Source organism: Thunnus maccoyii, chromosome 22 (genome assembly GCF_910596095.1).
Source record: "Thunnus maccoyii chromosome 22, fThuMac1.1, whole genome shotgun sequence".
NCBI lineage: Eukaryota > Metazoa > Chordata > Actinopteri > Scombriformes > Scombridae > Thunnus > Thunnus maccoyii.
The window spans coordinates 15,571,947-15,593,128 of NC_056554.1; the positions used below are offsets into that span (position 1 = coordinate 15,571,947).

Below are 21,182 nucleotides of genomic sequence, written 5' to 3' on the forward strand. Positions count from 1 at the left end.
CAAAGTCCCTCTTTTTGTGACTATACTTCCGCTGCAGCTCAACAGGGAAACACTGTCTGAGGAAACACAAAGCAGCAATAATTTTAAAAAAGACCCTCTGGGCTCCACTCAATAAAGGATTGAAAGGAGCACGCATCTTTAATAGGATTTCTCTCTTTTCCTCAGGCCTCAAGTGCAGGACATGTGTATATACCAGATTAATGCTGTGAAGACACTCAGTCTTTTCTTTTTTTAGGAAATTGTCAATTGTATTTTGTCTTCATTTTTAAAATGTATTTGAGACAAAAATGTGCCTGACCTTGAATGAAAATCCATCAGACCCAGCAGAATAGTTCAGTTTCACACAAACCATACAGATCATCTCAATTTTCTAAATTTTGATAGAATGAATGGTTTCCTAAACTAATGGTAAACAGTGTTATTACATTTTTGCACTTCATGACTAAATTGCTGGAGCCTGGTCAACTTATTGCTGCTTGTAGCTACAATTTGTGATTACAAGGTCACACTAATAAGCTACATGGACATCATCTTGGTTAGTTGTAGGTATCTATTGTCCTTCATGTATAAAATCTGTGATAATGTAGCAGTTATTAATAATACTGATCGCTTTTAATTCATCCTGTGTTCCACATCAGACTGCGATGATAGCCTTGCCGATGTTTTCTCCCTTCAGCATCCCCATAAAACCAGCCGGCATGTTTTCAAAGCCTTTTGTGATGTGCTCCCGACACTGCAGTTTGCCCTGTAGATGCAACCAAAAAAACAAAGAAATGACTTTGAACATGAAGAACACAGGAAACATCCATGACTAAAGCCCTTCTAGAGTTTCAATCTTAAGCAAAAACATGGACAATAATTTAGACATCCAACATGATGACAAATTGTGTTTTCCGTCACTAACCTCTTTCAACCATCCAATCAGCCTCTTGAGGGATTCAGGGTGTTTATGCTCCCACCTGCTCTGCAAGAAACCCTCCATCTTAAGCTGCTTAAAGATCATGGTCGGGTGGGGGTACGGGCCTGAGAGAGCAAGATGATCGAAGAAAAAGATCAAGTAACTTTCAAGGATATTTCAAGCAAGCCATTTCTGTTAAGGTAAGAGTCTGTTTGTGTATCTCTTCTAGCAAGTTAGCAACACAATGTTGCCCTCCAGTGAAAAACACATAAAATTACAAACATGGGATGTTGTGAAAGGGTGAATAACTTCTCTACACTCAGTCTTAAAGCTGGAGTGCGGGACTTTTGTCTCCCCCCTCTGGCAGTGAGAGTAAAGGGGGGGGGGGGGCGCTTGGCTGTGATTGCCTGACAAGGCATGCAGGATGTTCTAATGTGCACCCCGAATGACAGGCACACAGAGAGGGCCAGTAAAAATGGATATATTTTGACCGTCCACTGGCCCAAAAACATATTTCTCTGACGGCCCACTGGGATCTGTCCCACTACGCCAGTACACCACTGGCCTTAACCTACTGTTGCAGCTGTAAAATGGTGGATAAATTGTTTTGAGCGTCACACAAATCCTGCAAAATGACTCGTTTCAATATCAGAATTTGATCCATTCAGTCCGATAACATTTAGAAAGTCTAGAAGAGCTGTACAATTAATGGCCAGATGGCCAGCGCAGGAATGTCACACTGGACATGAGATTTAAAAACTCCATATACTGTGAAATACAGAGATTTATCTGGCAGTGACAGGCTTAATCAGCATTGTGTGAACTTGTTTGGCAAGGGCTTGAATGTAACAGACGTTCATTTATATGCTATGTTATGTATATGTATTAAGTTCTACACTGCAGGTTTAACTGTATTCTTTTCACAAGCAGGTATCAAGTTAAAGCAGAATGATTTGCTTCCTTTTAAATGACTAAACTGAATGAAAGAAGGAAGCTACGTACCAGTTTGGGGTGTGGTGTCATTGTACATAGAAATACTTCCACAAACGGCTATTCTTCCAAAGTGCCTCATCTGTTGTAAGGCAACACTGAAGAAAGGGCCTCCCACCTGCAATCAAAGTGTCAGTTAAACCAATTTTGAAAAGTATTTTAAAAAGAGTTTTAAATATTTACCTCACACTGGTTTAAATGGTCAATTACCCATATTTGCCAAAGGGAAATATGAAAAACTAAAAACAGAGCACAAGTAAGAGCTAACAACCAAACAAAGATACTTTCCAAGCTTGGAACTACACCACTACCACTTACATTTTCAAAGTAGCAGTCGTATCCCTCTGGAGAAGCCTTCTTCAGCGTCTCCTCCAGGGAACCAATAGTTTTGTAGTTGAAGGCCTCATCAAAGCCCAGCTCTTTGAGGTAAGCCACCTTTGCATCGGACCCTGCTGAACCCACCACCTTACAGCCCTTGATCTTGGCGATCTGGCCCACCACAGCGCCCACTGCTCCTGCTGCCGCATTTACCAGCAGGGTCTCACCCGCCTGGAGTCCCAGGACTTCCTCTATCCCATACAGAGCTGTCAGTCTGGGGAGTAAAAGAGAATCAAATCCAACTTTGAAAAGTTGAAAACTACAAGGATGTGTGTTTTAACTGCGGTCCCACAAAGGAGCCTCTTTGACCTTCATTATATAAACTCTTTGTAATTGCTTCCAGAGCGCTAATCAGTGCTTATTAGGTGACTTCAACTCACCAGCACGACCAAATGTCTAGAGCCATATATGTTTATTTTCTCAAAGGAAGACAACACTCAGCTGTTCTGCTAAGCTGCAGGTCTTCAGAGAAATACAGACAGGTGACAAATTAAAGGGAAAACTGGTACAGGTCTGAATGCTTGACCCAAAGTGGACCCAAACCATGCCAGCAAAATGCCCCCCACAGCATAACGGAGCCACCAGATGCCCTCACTCTAGGGGTCAAGCATTCAGACCTGTACCAGCTTTCCCTTTAATTTGTCACCCTTCTGTAGCTGATACAACTATTCTCTCCCTATTCCAGGTCTGAAACATTGCAGGAAGTGGCAACACCTTTTCCAGATTAGCGATCTTATCTCACATTTACTCAGTAGAGTTGACTCTATTCTTTGTTCTTACATAAATACCTCACACATGGGAGAAGCCCAAGCGTATCATTGTTGTACTTTTACTACCAAGCAGTGTTTCTTACCCCACTGCTATTTAGCACTTGTAGCTGACTCCCTGTATCTCCTAAATCTGTTATGTTTGCAGTTTTGCATCTTTGACTTTTACTTGGTGAACCGGAATTTTTTCAATCAGATTGCAGTGAATTTGCCGTTTGTTTTGTCGTGATGATTTAGCTCAGGCGACTTCATGTCCATCCAGTTCTTGTAAATGCTGGAACAACCGGTCACATTACTTTGTTTATGAGGAAATATGTTTTTACTTCTGGACTCTAGCTGTTGGATATAACTCCTCTGCCTTCTATGACTACCCATACAGGCAACACAACATCTGCCTTACCCCGGCATGCCGATGGTGCCCAGAGCCAGGGACAACGAGACGTCTTGAGGCCAGTCAGGCATGATGGGAATGAGGTCTTTTCCATCACAGACTGTGTGTGTTCTCCAGCCACAAGATCCAACAACATGGCTTCCCACAGGAAATGCTGGGTTCTTACTTTGGATCACTCTGCAGAAAACAAAATAACGTGATGACAGAAAAAAGGTATTTGTCACACAAAAGCATTTGACACTGTTGATCATGCGCCTACAGAGGCTATGGGATATTAGTTTTGATTATATATCCTGTAAATGGTTTCAGGACTAAATATCTCATAGACAGCAATGTGTGATCTTGGGAAATGATTGTTCTGTATTTTTTCCACTGTCAAACGGGGTTCCACAAGGTTCAATACTAGGTCCTGTCTTGTTCACAATTATTTTAACAATCATACATCCTTTATAACAAATTGTAATGCCCATCTTTGTGCAGATGATACAGTTCTGTATTGCTTTGCTGATACTGCACCCTCAGCCACTGAAGTCCTACAACAAACCTTTGACAAATGGCAAGATATACTTTTTTAATTTGAGAAGTTCTGCTTTCAAACAAGACTTAACATATTCTATTCTCTAGAGCCAGAGATATTGTTGGGGAATAGTTTGCATGTTACCACCTTGGTCTTTTTACTTTTTTTTTTTTTTAAACAAGAAACTGCTTTATTCAGTGTTTTTATCGCTGTGTACATTTGTTTTGGAGATTATCTCTGCAGATAATTTGGCCGGTAAAAACATCCTAAACGATGAACACTGTAGTAATCCTAACCCGGAGAAGCTGGTTGTTTAACAATTGTTTCGATTGAGAGACCCATAGCGGCAGAAATTACATGTTGTGCGTTTAAAAACATGATTACAAACTACTACGCTCTTGAATGTAACTGTTTTTAATCAGCATTTGACTGTATTCCGGTATTGTTGTTTGTTTTCTCATTAGCTGGGCATGCCCTCAATGATCTTTGAGCTTAAATAAAGGTTGAATGAATGAATGAAATAAAACAAGTGATAGTCTCATGCTTTGGGTTCATCAGCATCTCTCACCTGTTGCAAATTCAAAAAACAATTCTAAAACCATATGTAGTACAACAAACACACAACACAAGAATCTTACTCCTAAGTTTTTATTTACGCTCTTTAGATTTTTTATGGTCTGCACAACTGTATGATCTCAAACCATGTGGCAGATGAGTTTGATGAGTTTTGTAAAGAAAATACAAACTGGTTTAAAAAAAACAAGAAGTTTGAGGTTTTTTGGAAAGTTTGGTCACCAAGTACTTTATTCTGTATGATTATCAGCCAAAAAATTGCGTCTGAACTGTCAAAAACATTTTGATTGTTTTCATTCGAGTCAACAGCAGGTGCAGGTGTGGCACATAGGATATTTACATGTATTTGCCCACTTACTTCAATGTATTATTTTATATATAATGCATTTTATCTTGCATGTTTACAGACACCCCCCCCCCCCCCCCCCCCCCATTCAATTTCAAACATCACCTGTGGATATATAAGCTGTGGGTTTTGTGGGACACTTTAATATTCCAAATATTAGAATATATTCAAAATATAATGGAAAATAGACATAAAATACACTGGTCCAATGAATGATTCATGGGAAAAGGTCTAATTAAGGTAACTAATGGAAAAAGTACTGAGCAGGTGAGAAAAATACTAGATGCCAGAAAGTCTGGAAGGTTATGAGAGGCAGGATGTCAAAATCTGTTGTGCAAATTCACATGAAAAACAGGATGCTCACAAATCTGTAAATATGTTGTGTGATCTACCTACATGTATGTGACAGGATGCAGGCTGTCAAGTTTTGAAGTAAACAAGAATAAGTAAGGGAGTATATTTGGAGTTACATTTAGGGAGGCAACTTGCAGAATTAAAAGTCACTATGACCTGAGACTATCTGGCAGACGGACTGATTAGAGAGGAGTGAATCACATACACAGGATGGTTTTTATAAAATTACAGAAGAACTGTACCAAATGTAAGAAGTCAGTGATTCTCGAGAACACTGGATTTGTTGTAGGCTTTTGGAGACTGCAACAAATCTATGGGCTGACCAGAAAACTTCACACGGCTCTTAGTAATTATTGTTCAACCTCTGATCTCTTTGTTTGAATTGTTTTACTGCTAGTGTCAGTTAAGTAAGCAGTTAAGATTATATGTAAGAAAGTTTTCCAGTTTGCGCTGCACTCTTCAGTTGGCAGTTAACACCTGTAACGCCACTGATGATCAGCTGACTCGCTATTGTGTTTTTCATTGATTCATTCAGGTGGGTAAATGTCTCTTAAGCAATACAGTTTGTCAGTGATGTAGGCTTTATATTTAGTGTACCGTTATGTATTGTAGCATGTAGTTTGTTAGTAGTATTTGCGCTAGCTTGGTATCCTCAACTGGCATTAGCTTGCCGTTTACGATGAACGGTTATTGTCAAATTACACCTGTCAAAACGTCTAAGGGAGTCAGATGTAACGTTTGTCTGAATTCACTGATATATATGTATGTGTAGGATTTGATGTTGGAGTGTTTTGTAGTTTATATTTTCTTTAATTTATTCGTTTTCTCCTAACGGTTAATAACGTTTATTTTCAGTTTCAGTTTATAACGGTTACTAGAATGTAGACGGTTAGAGCCCACAGCTGATTAGCAGCGCTGTTTACCGTTGCCAAGGCAACCAGGAAGCGCACGGGTTGTAATACGTCACATGTAAACAAAGTGGATGAATGAGAGAGATTATATCGTTAATGTAATTGTTGTGTGACTGAAGGTAAAGGAATAAGATCATTGTTTTATAGTGGAAATGATAATAATTGTAGGTAATAGACTGATATAGAATGAGCACTTTCAATACTCTTATATAGAATTGATCATTTTTAATAGCCTACTGTTATATAACAGCCTATTTATGTTTTTGTGATTCTATTAGCCTATTGGTTTTAAAAGGAAATATCTATTGAATGCATAATTGTTACTCTATTTTGAAATATTGAGATTTTGATATTATATTTGATATTATACTGTCTTACCCCGTGAGTCAGTTTGCACTCTACAGGTGTACCCAAGGCCAAGTTGTGTTTCAGTAAACATCTGGCATGCACAGTACATCATGACATATAAAAGGTGTTCCTGTGTGTGTTTGTGTTCCTTACTTGGCCACTTGTGCTCCAATCATCACATCACCTTCCTTCATCGCAACAGAACTGAACGACCTTGTGAAACAAACAGTACATTACAATACATTTAATATGTATTTTTGGCTTAACAAATAATTGTGTTATGTTAAAGACAATTCCTTGTAATAATTAAGAATATTTTTCAGATGCATGATCCTCCTTTTTACCCACCTCATGTACGGGTCAACGCTAAGAAACACTGCTTCCAAAAGCACCTCTGAAACACAAAGACACTTCAGTGTGTACACTTTCCTCATCTGTATGTGACTCCCTCAAGTAAATGCTGACTCATTCTAAAGTGCTTGGTGTTCAATGTTTTTTTTTATTATTATTATTACCTTTATTTAAACTCAAATCATTGAGGGCTGGCCCTCATTTCCAATCATGTTCAGTATAATTACATAATAAAGATACAGGATAAGAGAAAACAATTAAGATAAGGATAAGTACAGTTAATATAGGATACAAGATGTAAAACAAATCAATTAAAACAAGTACAAACAGAGGTGGTTGGTGATTATAGATTTAAAATGTCCAAGAGTTACTTAAGTATCAGTTTTTAGGGTGCTCTGCAAAGAGTTCAGGCAGTCGGAGCATAAAAACAAAATGCAGATCTTCTAAGTTCAGTACAAACTCGAGGGACTTGGAGTGAAATGAGTCTTATTGTTCCAGGGGACCAATATATCACATGTGATATAAGATGGTAGCTTCCCAACAAGGGCCTTGTAGATAAATAAATACATATGCTTATCGCATCTCTCAGACAGAGATGACCAACTTTATCGTACAGAAGACAATGATGAAGGCTATAAACATCACCAGTAATAAACCTGAAGGCAGAATGATGAACAGAATTCAAAGGCTTAAGAGGAGAGGCAGAGGTATGCCTCTAAATCATATCACCATAATCCAAGACAGGGGGAAAAACAGCTTTAATCTATTCCTACAGAACATGGGAAAGTTAGTTCTCTTTCTATATAAAAAACTTTTTTTTGTTGTAATTTGTTGACAGGATTGTCTATATGAAATTTGAATATGAATTTGTCATCTATCCATATACCCAGGTATATAAATTCTGTAACTCTCTCAGTAATGGACCCTTGTACTGTGGAGATATGAAAGTTTTTTGCTATTGTTACCTCTAGCTCTAGAGAATAACATGAACTTTTATGAGCATTTAATACAAGTTTAAGATCATTAAGTGCAGCTTCAAGAATGTCAAAGGAAGAATGTTGCAGGTTCTCCACTGACAGCTGAGCAGAGTCTGCAATACAATACAATATTGTATCATCCATAAATGTGCATTACAGTTAGTTAATTATGAAAAATATGATTAATATAAATTGTAAAAAGAACTGAACCCAGAATTGAGCCTTGTGGAACACCCTGAACAAATAGTTTCAAAGTTCACTGACTGTCACCGATCAGATAAGGAATTCAGGAACTATGTATGAGCTCTTGAACCACAACCAACATTACTTAAAATATGTAAAAGCAAGGAATGATCAACAGTGTCAAATGCCTAAGACTTAAGAGTTTAAGACTAAATGAAGACAGACAAATAGCATGTCCACCTCTCATCTTACCTCCATCTTTGGGCTCAGGGAGCTTCTCCACCTTGAGCTCAAAGTTGCTATCCTTCGGGAAGCCATCAAAGTGTTTGGCCAGGACCCATGACTTTGCTTGGACCATGATTATTTGTTTGTTTGGGGCAGCTGTGAGAGACAGAACAGTTGTTTAATATCAAACAGATAGAAATACATGGTAGGGCAATGCCATGCCCAGTACTACAAACAAACAAAAACAAAATATGAGACATGTTAAATGTATTAACAAGTAACTAATGATGTGATTTCAAGAAGTTAAAGCTGAGTAGTCATGATGACAATCCTGTTACAGTAAATGTGAAACAGCAGTTTAAGCGGAAGCATTACACAACATGCCTGCGCACACACACACACACACACACACACATGTACACGCGAATATAAAAATATGAAGTAAGTCGAGTTTTTTCCAGATCTTACAACTTAACCACATCGATGGGTTGACGTTTGGTTGCAATGATTTCTTTCTGCAAAACAAATGATACTGTTCCTATTCCAGTTACAAGAAGACGGTAGTAGTGCGCAATACTATAAAAAAACAACTAACAGTAAGATAACAGGTTATTGTTTAGATAAAAGCTAGATTAAAGATAGAAGCTAAAAAATGAGTGAAGTGAATCCCCTATGTTTTGCTGATGCCTCTTCCCTTAAAATAGCACATAATCATGATCATTTTAGCATGTTATCTCACATTCAGCCCGATCAGCCTCATACATATGACTTACTAGTTGTTGTTCACAGAGAATTGACAGCAGCTGTAAACTTACTGTGAGGATAGGAGAAGGTAGTGGCTGTGGGATAGAAGCGTGGGAGGAGAGAGGGGCGGGAGACAAGATTCGATAGTTAAATCTGATTGGTTGACGATTTGGCGCAGCCCTCAGCGTGTGACGGAGGACGTCACGTTGTTCTTAACTGCCGACGTAATGCCCGTTTGGAAAGTTTGGCGGGCAGCTAACCGGCCAGGACGACGTGCTAACAATATCGAGTTCCTGACCAAAACTTGTAGGAAAAGGAGTGGCAGTTTACCAGTTTGGGCTTCTCTGGTAAGATAATAACACCAAATGCTTTACTTTCGACACAGTTGACAAGAGCCACGGTAATTTGCAAGATCTGACAAGAGTACTGTAGCTAATGTTAACTTTAGTTAGCCGTTGTCAGGGATCTGTTTTGCATGCTAACGTTATATAGAGGAGGGGACACGTCCAGAGTATTATGGTAGGATGCTTGTACATTCACCACATGACAGAAGATACTGTTTGCCCAGTTTCAGTTCCCTTCTCCGCTTCAGTACATCTCATTTGTAATTAATCCATCGACAGTGAGAACTGAGGCGTAACTCCTGATGAAGATTCAGAGGTGTCTGGCTAGCTTTACTGCAACGTTTTCTTACTCCTAGTTAACCCAATGAAGATTCAACTGTATTTCGATTGTGATTTTGGTTATCATATATATAGTATATCATATAACATGGTGACATAGCGTTTAAGGATGGGTTCCCAATTTCTCAAGTCTGTCTTAAAACTACAGTCAAGTGCCCAAATGAACATTGAAACAGTTTTTTCTTGCTGTAATCATCCGTCCTGTTCATACTGGCAATTAGAAAATCCCTTCATAATGCACTTGCAATGTAAGTGATGGGGGACAAAATCCAAGAAGTTTCCTTATGTGCAAAATGTATTTAAAAGTTTATCTGAAGCTAATATGAAGCCTCAAATGAGTCAAATCAAGTAGATATCTTTCAATGTTACAATCATTTTTAGTGCCAAAGTCCCTCTTTTTCTTACTATACTTCCACCGCAGCTCAACAAGGAAACAATGTCTGAGGAAACACAAAGAGGGAATTTGATGCTACAAAAACTGTAAATGTGGCAGATATCAACTTGATGACTAATACAGACTGCTGAAGCCTCATATAAGCTTCAGATACATTTTTAAATGCATTTTTGCACTAAATGACTGTGTGGACACACTGGATTTTGGCCCCCATCACTTACATTGAAAGTGCATTTGCAGGGGATCTTTTAACAACCAGTATGAACAGAAGGAATGATTACAGCGAGGAAAACCTTTTTCACTGTTAATATGGGCCACTGACTGTTGTTTTAGGACATACTTGGAAAATTGTGAGCCTGCTGTCTATTTTGACCAAGCTGAGTAAATTGGCCACATAATGCAAAGTGGCTGAAAGCTCCACATTAATATAATATAGCCAACAGTACATATTCATAGCAGCTTTTCTTTCATGGTTTAAGATGCATTTTTTCCTGTATTGTGTCACTATGCAGCCGTGCCATTGTGCACTTTGTGGTTCACAATGCTGTGTGTTGGGAAATGGTTCCAGTGTTTCAACATTGTGCAATTTTTAACGGCTCATGTATCTGGAGCAAACTCTGAAAGGAGCAGGTGTAGATACAGCTTCAGACAGCTGATTAGAAAAATGGTGCAGATTAACTTGGGACATTCCTAGTCTTAGGATATCATGATTATGCTTTGCCATATCTTCTCTCACTCTGCATTTGCTTTCACCAAATCCTCCTTAATCCACATTGTGCTGCTGTGTGACTGACTTGCACATTAACAAGGGGGACACCAGGTGCTGAATCACCATGTTAGACGGGGGCCAGTTTGTGGAGGCCTTGGGCCGTCTCGGTTATCCTGATGCATCATCACTGGAGGCCTCAAAGTTTGACTGGCTGTTCGACTGTGCTCCGGAGAACCTTCACTTCTTGCGCTTTGTCTGTCGGACACTCAACCGGAGCAATGTTTTGACCATGGAGGAGGCACGTGCTTTTCGGGAGCTACGTAAATCTGGCAAACCAATTCTGGATGAAGCAGCCTTGGGTGAGGTCCTTAAAACCATTGGACCTTCAGATGGGAGCAGTGCAAACATCTTGGGGCCCTCCTCTTCTTCTTCATCATCATCTTCCATCTTTGCAGCAGAGGGGGATGTGGCCATAGAGGATTTGGAGGCAGAGCTTCAGGCGCTACGTAAAGAGAAAGAGCTGAAGCAGCGCCGTTATAACAGGTTGCAGGTTGTGGCCACATCCCGTGCAGATGTTGACCTACGTCTCACTGCAGAGCTGGAGAGCGCTGCATGTAAGCTAACAGAGGCCAATTCTTCAATTGGAGCTGAGAATGCTGACACCAACACTCTGTTACAAAACCTAACAGATGAGGTGAGCAAGCTTGCTTCATATCTCCCAGCTCAACCAGAAGCTAATAACAAAGGAAATGGAGAACCTGTGGTCCTATCAAACCCCTCTGTCCGCAAAAAGCCCACTGTCCTCCTCTCTCAGTTGTCCTTGGATCCATACCTACATCAGGAGGAGCTTAACACCAAAACACTAGCTGCCTTCACCCAGAAACATTTCTTCCAGGGCATCTCTGACATCGTTGAGACTTCTTGCTCTGAGCGCTTCCAGGTCCTGGACCTCAGCTCTTGTGAAGTTGAAGAGGAAGAAGAGAATGAGCAAGACAGGAAGGGTGAAGAAAGGGAGAAGCGGGTTGTGGAGTGCAAGAGGACAGAGATGGCCAGACTTCAGTGGGCTCATATTGTGGCCCAACACCAGCTGATGCAGGCCATGTCAGAGGAAAAGAGTGTCAAGGCTGGACTGGACTGGCTCTCTGAAAAATCCTCTCATACTAAGGTAAACCAGACACACATGAAGTGGGCTAGAAAGGAATGATTAATTAAAATGGTGATTAAAGAGTAATGTATTCAATGGTAACTGCTCTGGCTTTGTCTCGCAAGCTCTTTCTTATCTATCTTGTCACTCTACCAGAGCATTTCCACGTCCTCCTCTCTTAATGTGCGTGAGGTCGTGTCCAGGAAGGAGTTGCAAGCAGTGGAGGCTGAGCTGGATGCTCTGCTCCATGGACCAGTACCTGCTGCCCTTAGGGAGTCAGCCAGGCTACTTAATGTGCCAGTGGTGAGGGGAGACTTGGCTCTGCAACTGGCCAGGCAGGACTACTACACATCTAGACAGAATCAGGTTAGTCGGTGACATCATCTATTTCCCTCGCAGGGACACAATGTAATAGCTTCTGAGGATTTAGATAGTCTGGGTCAAAAACATTTTAACGAGATCAATGCTACTCACCAACATAAGATTTGCCCTTGTCCTCTTTTTCAAGAGTAATAATACTGAATACGTCTATGTAAACAACAGTTAAACAGAGGTAAAGGTCATAAGGGTAGACTAAAACAGTTAAGTAAAATAAACTTAAATCTTTCCACCAAGGTACGTGATTACCTACTCCGCCAGAAGGCATCGTTTGACCTGCTCCTGCTGGCCCAGGAGATTGAGTTAAGGAGATGGAGGACGTGTCTGAAGCAGCTAGGAGAAGTAAACAGCAGAATGTTAAAGGAAGGTGAAGGAACATCACTCAGGATCGAGGCCCTGGCACATCCTGACCTGGCAGTCAATCCAAGGCCCAACCCTATCATCAGCTGCAAGGATGCAGCCTTCAGCAGGTAAAGAGACTTGAGTTGTATGCACTACAGACCTGGCAAGAGAAAAGTTCACCTTTTGTAGAAAATATAATATGAGGAAAATGAGCCTTTTCTTCATAAGCCTTATGAGGCAAATGCTGGATACATATTAGCAGTGTGATTTTATTTATATATATATATATATATATATATATATATATATATATATATATATATATATATATATATATATATATATATATATATATATATATATATATATATATATATATATATGCATACATACTGTAGTTTTGTCATAATATTCAGCCATACTAGCAGCATGGGTCTAGGGATGGCAATGTTGGTCTGTCTGGTTGTCTGTCAGTCCACCACTTTGGTCCTGACAGAAATATGTCAACAACTACTGGACGGATTGAGATCTAATTTAAAACAGTTATCTGTGGTGCCAAAAGGATGAATCCTAGCGATTTTCTTTCAGGCTGATTTTTCCTGTAGTGTTGCCAGCAGAATTCATTTGTCCTGGATTGGATGAATCCTAATGACTTTAGTGATCTCCCGACTTTTTCTCTAGCACTACCATGAGGTTGACATTTGTGGTGAAATGTCTTGTCAGCTATTGGATGGATTTCTGTGAACTTTGGTACAAACATTCATGTCATCCTCAGGATGAATTGTTGGGGATCCCCTGACTTTTCATCTAGTCAAAAATAAATTGATCCGATGAGTTGGAAAAAAAATGTGTCCAATACTTTTATTTATGGCCAAATACCTGCAAAACTAATGACATTCCCATCATCAGCAGCTATAGTTTGTGATTAGACGCTAATTTGCAAACATTAGCATAACAGCACTCCACGCTTGTTTTTATTGAGCCAAAAGTGTTATTGAGCCAAGAGCTTTTCCTGAAAAGATTTTTCCCACAATGTCAGCATTTTAGAAGCATGTGTATTATATAATATTCTATATTGTTATACATTTTGGATGATTAATTATTCATCCATCCAAGTGAAAGAAAGGGCAGAATGTAACTATCTTCAGTTACTCATTCACTGAAGCCTACCTGCCTCATTTGTGGCAGAGGATTGTTCGCAGACCTGAACCAGGATTATTCTCTCACTTCCCCTCTACAATATTGTGATACAATGTTTGCTGCTTTTTGCCTATGACATCGTCTTGACATTGTATATCTATGTTTAAATGCAGGCTACCTTACTCTGGAACATAAGTCCGTAATATATCAATCCTTTCCTCAGACTGCTCCAGATCCTCGACCGTGATTCAGACCATGGTAGAGCGGAGCCTTTTCGCACATACGAAGCGTTGGACCAGGCTGCTCGTGACCTCGCAGGCAACCTCCAGGTGACCCGGGACGCGCTAGCCGGGGCCGGCCGTGAGCAGTACTACCTAAAAGCTCGTCTTTATGGCGACTGTGAGGCACTTCACAGGGCCATGTACACAGAGTTCCAGCAGCTGGTCTTAGGTCCACAGGTACGTCCAACAGCCATCACTGACCAGGAGCCGCTCTGCCCAAATGCACAGGTGGGTTTGTTTCCTTTTTATGTTACGCACAGTCATCTTGGTCAACCATACAGAGTGTATTTGAGAAGCAATCCTTAATGTGAGTCTATTGATTTTTAAATTATTAGTCACTGTTGGTGAGGGAAGCTGGTAGCACAATATGTTTTTTCCTACAGCAGTTAATATATCACAGTGTCACCAAGTACATCATAAAGAGACAGGGGTGTTGGGTGTAAAAGCACTGCATGATAAATAAGAAGAAACTGCTTTACTGTATGACATAAGCTTTAATTTCAGTTTCAGTGATGTGTGTCTGCTGATCCTGCCTACTTGCCTGAGAATATACTTCCTGTTCTACTTCTTCTTATCAACGTCTTAACAGTTTCATCTTAACAGCCCAATAGAAAGTGTAGTGTTTCTTTAAATCTGAGGGAAGGAAAGAGAAGGAAAAGATCAGTGTAGAGTTGGCAGTGTCGGCTGCCTAACTGTTTTTATACACATACTTTTATAAGCCAGCTACAGTGTTTTGTGAACTTCGGTTTGATTCTATTCAGAAATTTGGCCAGCCGTCTTCTTCTCTGCAGGGAAAAGCCAACAACAATCCTTCCTCCCACGCATGATCATATTTTGATTCAGAGTGCGCACGGAGAGGAGGGGCTATTCACAGACGGGTCCGTTGTCAATGTGTTTGTGAGAGAGAGAGAGAGAGAGAGAGGGTGAAAGGAGGGCAAGGAGGGGCTGAGAGAATCAATATGCTGCACACAGCTCTACAACAGAATAAGATTTTACCAATTTTTAAGTAGTAAAAGAAATAGAAGATTAATATGTGGAGGTCAGTGTTTATTGTGGCAGGCTGCGTCCAATAAATGGGAAGCCCTGAGCTAATACCACCAAATTTGCATGTTAATATATCACATTTCATTACAGGCAAACCCAATATTTACATTAAAGTGCAGTAACCAGGTTCCCTCTGTGGATTAGCTGTTCAAATGAGATTTTGACACAAGGATCATAAACAGTGAAACATTAACATAATGATTAATGATTGTACATATTGATGCCTTCCATTATGAGATGATGTTGTCAGAAATATTTTTAAGTGTATTAACTGATAAATTCCCGTATTGTATAATGGGTTATGTTTACCATTTCATCACCATGAAGTAGTAAATAAAGTTCTTCATCCATTTCTCATCCCTTTTCCTCTGTCTCCACAGGAGCTGACGACAAAGCTTGCGGAAGCAGAGTCTCAGCTGCAGAGTTTGCAGCATGTGCTACATGAAATCATGGGAGAGGTTAAAGCCAAACGCTCTCAGCTGGAGCGCAACGCTCTCCTCAGGCGGGAGAGGGAATTGTACATCTACTTCCACTTGGATGCTCGGCTACTGCAGAAAGTAGTTGAAGATCTGGAGAGCAAAATGGCCACAAAGGGAGGGCAGCAGTAGTCAAACCTGTCAGAATGACGGAGGAGCGCTCATAGCCAGCCCACCTGCAACGTTCAGTCTGTGTGTTAAGGGAGTCATCCTGTGTTATTAAAGCATGAAGAGATGCAAGGCTGATAATAAGTAAACTCTGTTACCTGGGCACGGCTTAATAAGTAAACCTTTTCTGCTGAGAACACAACCCTACCCAAACTCTCGACCTCTGGAGTATACTTTGTGTGGGAGAGGAAGAGACTTAATTCAGCACACATCCTGGGGAAACATCTGGTTGTAAAAGAGTGCCGCTGATTCATATGATGACTGGGATTTATTTGAGTGTGTTTATTTCAAACATTTTGTTCTAATATTAGAATAATTTTGTAATTTATTGTCTTGTGATCTCAAATTTGTTTCCGTTTTGTCTAAAGTCATCTAAAAAATAAAGCACATATGTTATCTTTTATGCAGGTTTAGCTGTGAATGTTATTGTTATTGTTATTATTATTATTATTATTAAAGATTAGAGAAGTATATTTCTGGAAGGCTAGCAGCATACTTGGTATAGTCTGCTGTGAAAAAGACACTTGATGTGTTTTTGGAGATGCCAGTTTAAACCAGGTCTGTGTACAACTGACTTTAGTCTTCCCTTTTCTTGTTTAGGCCAATGACAGAAGAAGACACAAAGATCCTTTGATAGAGCGAAAGAGTAACAGGTTTAACGCGTTCTGACAGGGAGGAGATGGAGGAGTCTAGCAGCAGGTTGTACTCAGGACCTCTGTCCAAGGCAGCTCAGAAGATCCTGGCTGTTCTGCGGGCCCAGACTCTACATGCAGCCAGACACAACCGCAGCTTCTCCAATAATCATAGGCAAAGTGAGTCAGGGCACAGATGTAGTTTCTTGTTATTTACTCAAATACCGTTCATACAATGATAGCAGCCTGGCTTAAAGGATACTACTGTCAGTTTGGTCTAGATAATATATTTCAACAATGAGATGGGTTGCTAAGAAATTTAGTAAAGGCATTCATGATCCCCAGAGGCTGATTCCCTCAATATTCCTCTAGTGGCATCAGCAGGTTGACGTTTATTGCGTGTAGTGAAATATCTCGACATATTTCTGAGGTGGGCAGAGGATGAATTTCTAGAGAGTTTTGTGACTTTTTCTCTAGTTTATCCTGTGAAATATCTAAATATCTATCAGATGGTGGATCCCACAAAAGTTCTTACACACATTCATGGTTTCCAGATGATGAATCCTAATGACTGGTGATCCCCTGACTTCCTCCTCTGCCACCATGTTCACATTTGTAGCTTTGAGTAAAATAGCAAAACAACTAATGGGTAGATTGCCATGAAATTTGATACACACATTCATTTCCCTCTCGGGATGAATTTACTAATCTTAACTTTTTGTCTAGCACCACTGCAGTGACTAAGTCCTGCACTTTAGCCACTACTGGCTGCTAATGGGCCTAATTGTTTAGACAAGACAATATTTAATCTTTTCCAATACTTCATATATACTACTTTTATTTTCTTTCCAGTGTCCATTTTCTGTATTGTCCATCACTTCCAATAAGCTTTCAAAATAAAGTTAAAACATACAGCCAAACAATAAATCTGAGCACAGTCAAAAACTCTTTGCTCCTTTCCATCAACAACACCTGAGATTACTGGCATGAGTTTAGATAACCTGTGGCCAGCCTGGCCTTTATCATACACCGCCTAGTGTTGGGGAGGAATATTACATGTGGCACAAATGAAATACATGGCTCCTACAGTCACCATTAGCTCAATATTTTAATTTATCCAATACTTTGACTTGTTACCAAATACCTTCAAAACTAATGATAGTCCTAATCAATTTCAGCTGTACCTTGTACTTAGTGCTAATTAGCATATGCTAGCATGCTAACAAGATGAGCTAGGTGGTGAACATGATTAACATTAATCCTGCTAAACAGCATTAGTATGCTGTATGTTATTTTTTAGCATTTTGTTGATGTGGTTTCCAGTAATTGAACAAACAACCTGTAATGGAACAGGCCTACTTGATTAATCACAGTGACATACTGCTCGACAACCACGTTTCCCTTAATGTCCAAACCTGATTTCTAGACAGAAGCTTTCCAAGAATAACATTATATCTTGTATATTTGAAAATTTGCCAATTCACCTTGTGGGCACGTATGTATAAAGCATCAACAAAGGAGAGGTGATGTAGAATTGAACTGTCAAAATGGTTTACTATTATATTTGCTGCACCATGGGGCATTGTATATAAATTATTTAATACATTATTTATTTACCTTCTATGTTGTTCCCAGACACTTTATGGTTTTGTCCTTTATGTGTAGTGGAGAGGTATTACGGCAGCCAGAGGGAGTCATGGACTCAGACCAGCTGGAGAATAAGTCAGGAGGAATCGACAGAAAGAGACTCAAACCAGTAAGTCAGATTAGGTAGATGATACATGTAGATTTTCTGACATAAACTTGTGTTCAGTTAGAGTATCTGTTTTGTTCATACATTCACATCGCTAAATGTTACACTCACATTTATCACCTGAGCAGATTGGTGCAGAGGCATCTTGGCCTGCACAGTGACACAGCAAACACCAGCAGTTGAATAAATCAGTGTAGTACAAGGGCAAGAGGACATCACACAGGATTTTTAACCATAATATTTGTAGTTGGGTTTAGTTGGATTGTCCTAAAATAACTACCACTTATTGTAATTAACTGTTATAATATCTGGGCTTAAAGTTTTTAGGCACCATGCCTGATTTCAGGTGTAGAGCAGTTTTAAATTCATATAATACTTAATCCAATACATGGTACACATTTCCTCCTGGACAACTTTTCAGGCTCACAAATCTTTTCTTGCTTTAATCCCTGCAATATTCAAATGTGGCACATTTATAAACTGATGCAATAACAAATCCTAATCCTTTATGCAAGTGTAAAACGGAAGAAGTAAAAGAAATCCTGCTCCCAATTTTTTTTTTTTTTGGTTTAGACTATGGTCAAGGCCCCAGATGTCATCCTATTCCACCTCTTATCATGACTCCTCCAACCAGAGACAGGGTTCTCAGACCTCAGCCTGCTATCAGGGCTCGCAGACATCAGACTGCTCCCTGTCATCCCAGGCCTCCCCCTGTTCCTCCTCCTGGTGGGATTCATCATTGCAAAGGCAGACATCTCAGTCTGACACCTATTATCAGCCCTCACAGATTTATTGCCACAGAAAGAACTCCGAACCCCCTGCTTACCAGTCCAGCCAAACTCCTTCATTCAGTCAGCGTGAGGTTTCTGAGACAGCAGCATCCTCTTTCCATAAAGACACGAACACTCTCTCCTTCCAAATACCAGAGAGACTTTCTGAGCATCAGGCTACCCCCTGGAAAAAGTGAGTAGCAATGGAAATACACTGTTTTAAAGTAGTAATCATAGTTAAGCCTTGAGAGTATTTCATGTACTCAGAAATGTTCCCTAGGTGTTAAGAGAACGGCATCTATGTTAACACTGCTTTGACATTTGCCCGTTAAGAAACCTAAAGAAATATATAATCCTCTTTAATACCAAGGAAAGCTGTCTGAAGTTTAGCATAATTGATGTTCTTCTGTTGCTAGTTTTGTGAGTGAAAAGCTTGGATTATAAATTTTGCATACTCACTGTCTTCTCTCTCTCTCTCTCTCTCTTTCTCTCACTCATAGCTCCACTGAAGAAATCAGGCCATGTTTCATCCTCAATCTTTCTCCAGGGGATGAGGGTCCTGATGAGGTATTGTTCCCCACAATGGAACACTCTAATACTCATAAAAAGGAGCCCGCCTTGGCTTACCGACCAGTTTCATCCTGCCATAAAATAAGTGTCGAGACCGATAGCGACACATCAGGTGCACAGAGAGAAATGAAAAGTACAGAGAGCTGGAGTGTCTCCAGAAATGAGCGAGAAGAAACTGTAGCTTCAGGCAGCCAATCAAGGTGGAAGCAGCCTATATCCAACCCCTCTGAAGAGGCCACTAGTGGAGAAGATGAAGATATATTATATCAGCAATCAGAGTCTGGAACAATCAAAACTGGAAGGGTACATCTACCTCCCAGTGTCCATGTAACAAGACAGGGGACAGGTTGTGACACACATGCTCTCAAACCAATGAGACAGCTTGATGGAGAGGAAGGGGTGGAACAAATGGTGGATTCAGAAACTATTACTGGGGCAGGTGCAGGACATATGTTGGACATCCAACATGAAATGCAGGGTGGAGTAAATGAAGTTGCATGGAACGAGATAGGACACAAGGATGCAGTCCTGCCAAATGAGAAAGAGTCAGCCAATGAAATGGGAACCAATGACAACAGTAGTTTAAAGAGAAATTTGTACTTGGTCTCTACAACAAATAAAATGGAGAAAAGCTTTGATACTGAAGGTGCAAAGCAAGAGCAGAAAGAAGAGAATGACTTTGAGTACGGAGTTAATACCCCTGAAATCAAAGATGTTGAACGAGGCAGTGAAAATAAAGAGATAACAGTGGGATATCACACTGACAGTCCAGCAAAGATCTCAATATCTGTAGAGATGAGAGACCACAAGATGAACCCCTGCCAGCCTGACAACACTCAAATCTTAGGTCACACTGTGACTGAAACAGGAGAGAAGCACCTGACAAAAGCAGCAATACTGTTACACTGTGAGGCCAAAAAAGAGGTGACAGGTGACTCCACTGCTGATAACCTGAAAAGAGCCACAGAGGAGAGTATAGATGGGATGGAGATTGGATCGGAAGTGGAGACAGAGCAGCAGCACTGTTCTGATGTCCATCTAAGAGACAGGCAGCGTGAGACAGATTATAGAGGAGTCAGTGAGTTATTTGGAAAATGCGTTGAGGCAGGAGAGAGTGAGTCAGTGATGACAATTGTGGACAGTGAGGATGAGAGTACATGTACAGGTAAGTGCATGAGCGTGGGGGTGGTGGGACAACACACATACCCTTAGTTTATGATAGATTTTAGACTAGCTTTTTAAAACTTATTTAGTCGCACAGAAAAATACAACAAAATCAGCAAGATCAGGTTATCATGAATCTTTAATGTGGTGTTCACTGCAGATTATTGTCGTTTTATGTCGCCGTGATTCAACTGTCAACATATACGCAGTTTAGAGTATTCGCCACTAGAGAGCGCTAGAATACTTTGTACGTGTGGTAACCAACTGCAGGAGTGATGGTGTGTAAACAAATACCCTCAAAATACACAACAGAAGCAATTTTGTAGGCTTGGTGAAATTGGTGGTCAACCAGACATTGGAAGGTTCCAGTTGATGCCACTTATTTAAATGGGAGAAAGTCTCAGAATTACAAAATGTTACACCTATTGTTGACTATGGTCACAGTCTGAGTACTGGGGCTGTATGTAAACAATGAGGTGGAGAGTTTCAGATTGTGAATGTGGAGACAAAATGTAGTTATACAGCATAAAAGTACTTGAAGATACACTCATTTACTTGAATGTAATGCTGCTGTCATGTAT

The 21,182-nt window shown here is 40.1% G+C and overlaps 3 protein-coding genes across 10 annotated transcripts in view; 2 read left to right on the top strand and 1 right to left on the bottom strand.

Annotated features, from left to right (window-relative positions):
* Positions 1–95: 95 nt before the first annotated feature.
* On the bottom strand, positions 96–9,097 carry LOC121890139 (prostaglandin reductase 1-like). 2 transcript variants are annotated; one of them, XM_042402424.1, is made up of 9 exons: positions 9,025–9,097; positions 8,237–8,365; positions 6,822–6,867; positions 6,627–6,686; positions 3,434–3,601; positions 2,207–2,480; positions 1,901–2,006; positions 905–1,023; positions 96–745 (listed from the first exon to the last, which is right to left on the bottom strand). In XM_042402424.1, exons 2-9 carry the CDS (start codon positions 8,340–8,342, stop codon positions 635–637), a joined length of 990 nt encoding a protein of 329 aa, XP_042258358.1. In that variant the 5' UTR covers positions 8,343–8,365; positions 9,025–9,097; the 3' UTR covers positions 96–634. The 2 variants fall into 2 exon arrangements, with proteins under 2 accessions (XP_042258358.1, XP_042258357.1); XM_042402423.1 differs by having other exon boundaries at positions 8,983–9,074.
* poln (polymerase (DNA directed) nu) overlaps positions 3,576–21,182 on the top strand; it is a 70,873-nt gene continuing 53,266 nt past the window's right edge. For all 6 annotated transcript variants that reach the window (XR_006093708.1, XM_042402411.1, XM_042402412.1 and 3 more), the window contains exons 1-5: positions 3,576–3,637; positions 16,385–16,524; positions 18,010–18,100; positions 18,671–19,060; positions 19,368–20,602. Coding sequence is in view for 5 of the 6 variants with exons in the window: in XM_042402411.1 (XP_042258345.1) it covers positions 3,576–3,637; positions 16,385–16,524; positions 18,010–18,100; positions 18,671–19,060; positions 19,368–20,602 (1,918 nt within the window). In the remaining variant the exon portion in view is untranslated. The remainder of the gene's footprint in view (positions 3,638–16,384; positions 16,525–18,009; positions 18,101–18,670; positions 19,061–19,367; positions 20,603–21,182) is intronic.
* Positions 9,197–16,115, top strand: haus3 (HAUS augmin-like complex, subunit 3). 2 transcript variants are annotated; one of them, XM_042402416.1, is made up of 6 exons: positions 9,197–9,300; positions 10,840–11,904; positions 12,040–12,249; positions 12,499–12,731; positions 13,967–14,252; positions 15,449–16,115. In XM_042402416.1, exons 2-6 carry the CDS (start codon positions 10,864–10,866, stop codon positions 15,674–15,676), a joined length of 1,998 nt encoding a protein of 665 aa, XP_042258350.1. In that variant the 5' UTR covers positions 9,197–9,300; positions 10,840–10,863; the 3' UTR covers positions 15,677–16,115. The 2 variants fall into 2 exon arrangements, with proteins under 2 accessions (XP_042258350.1, XP_042258352.1); XM_042402418.1 differs by having other exon boundaries at positions 13,967–14,201.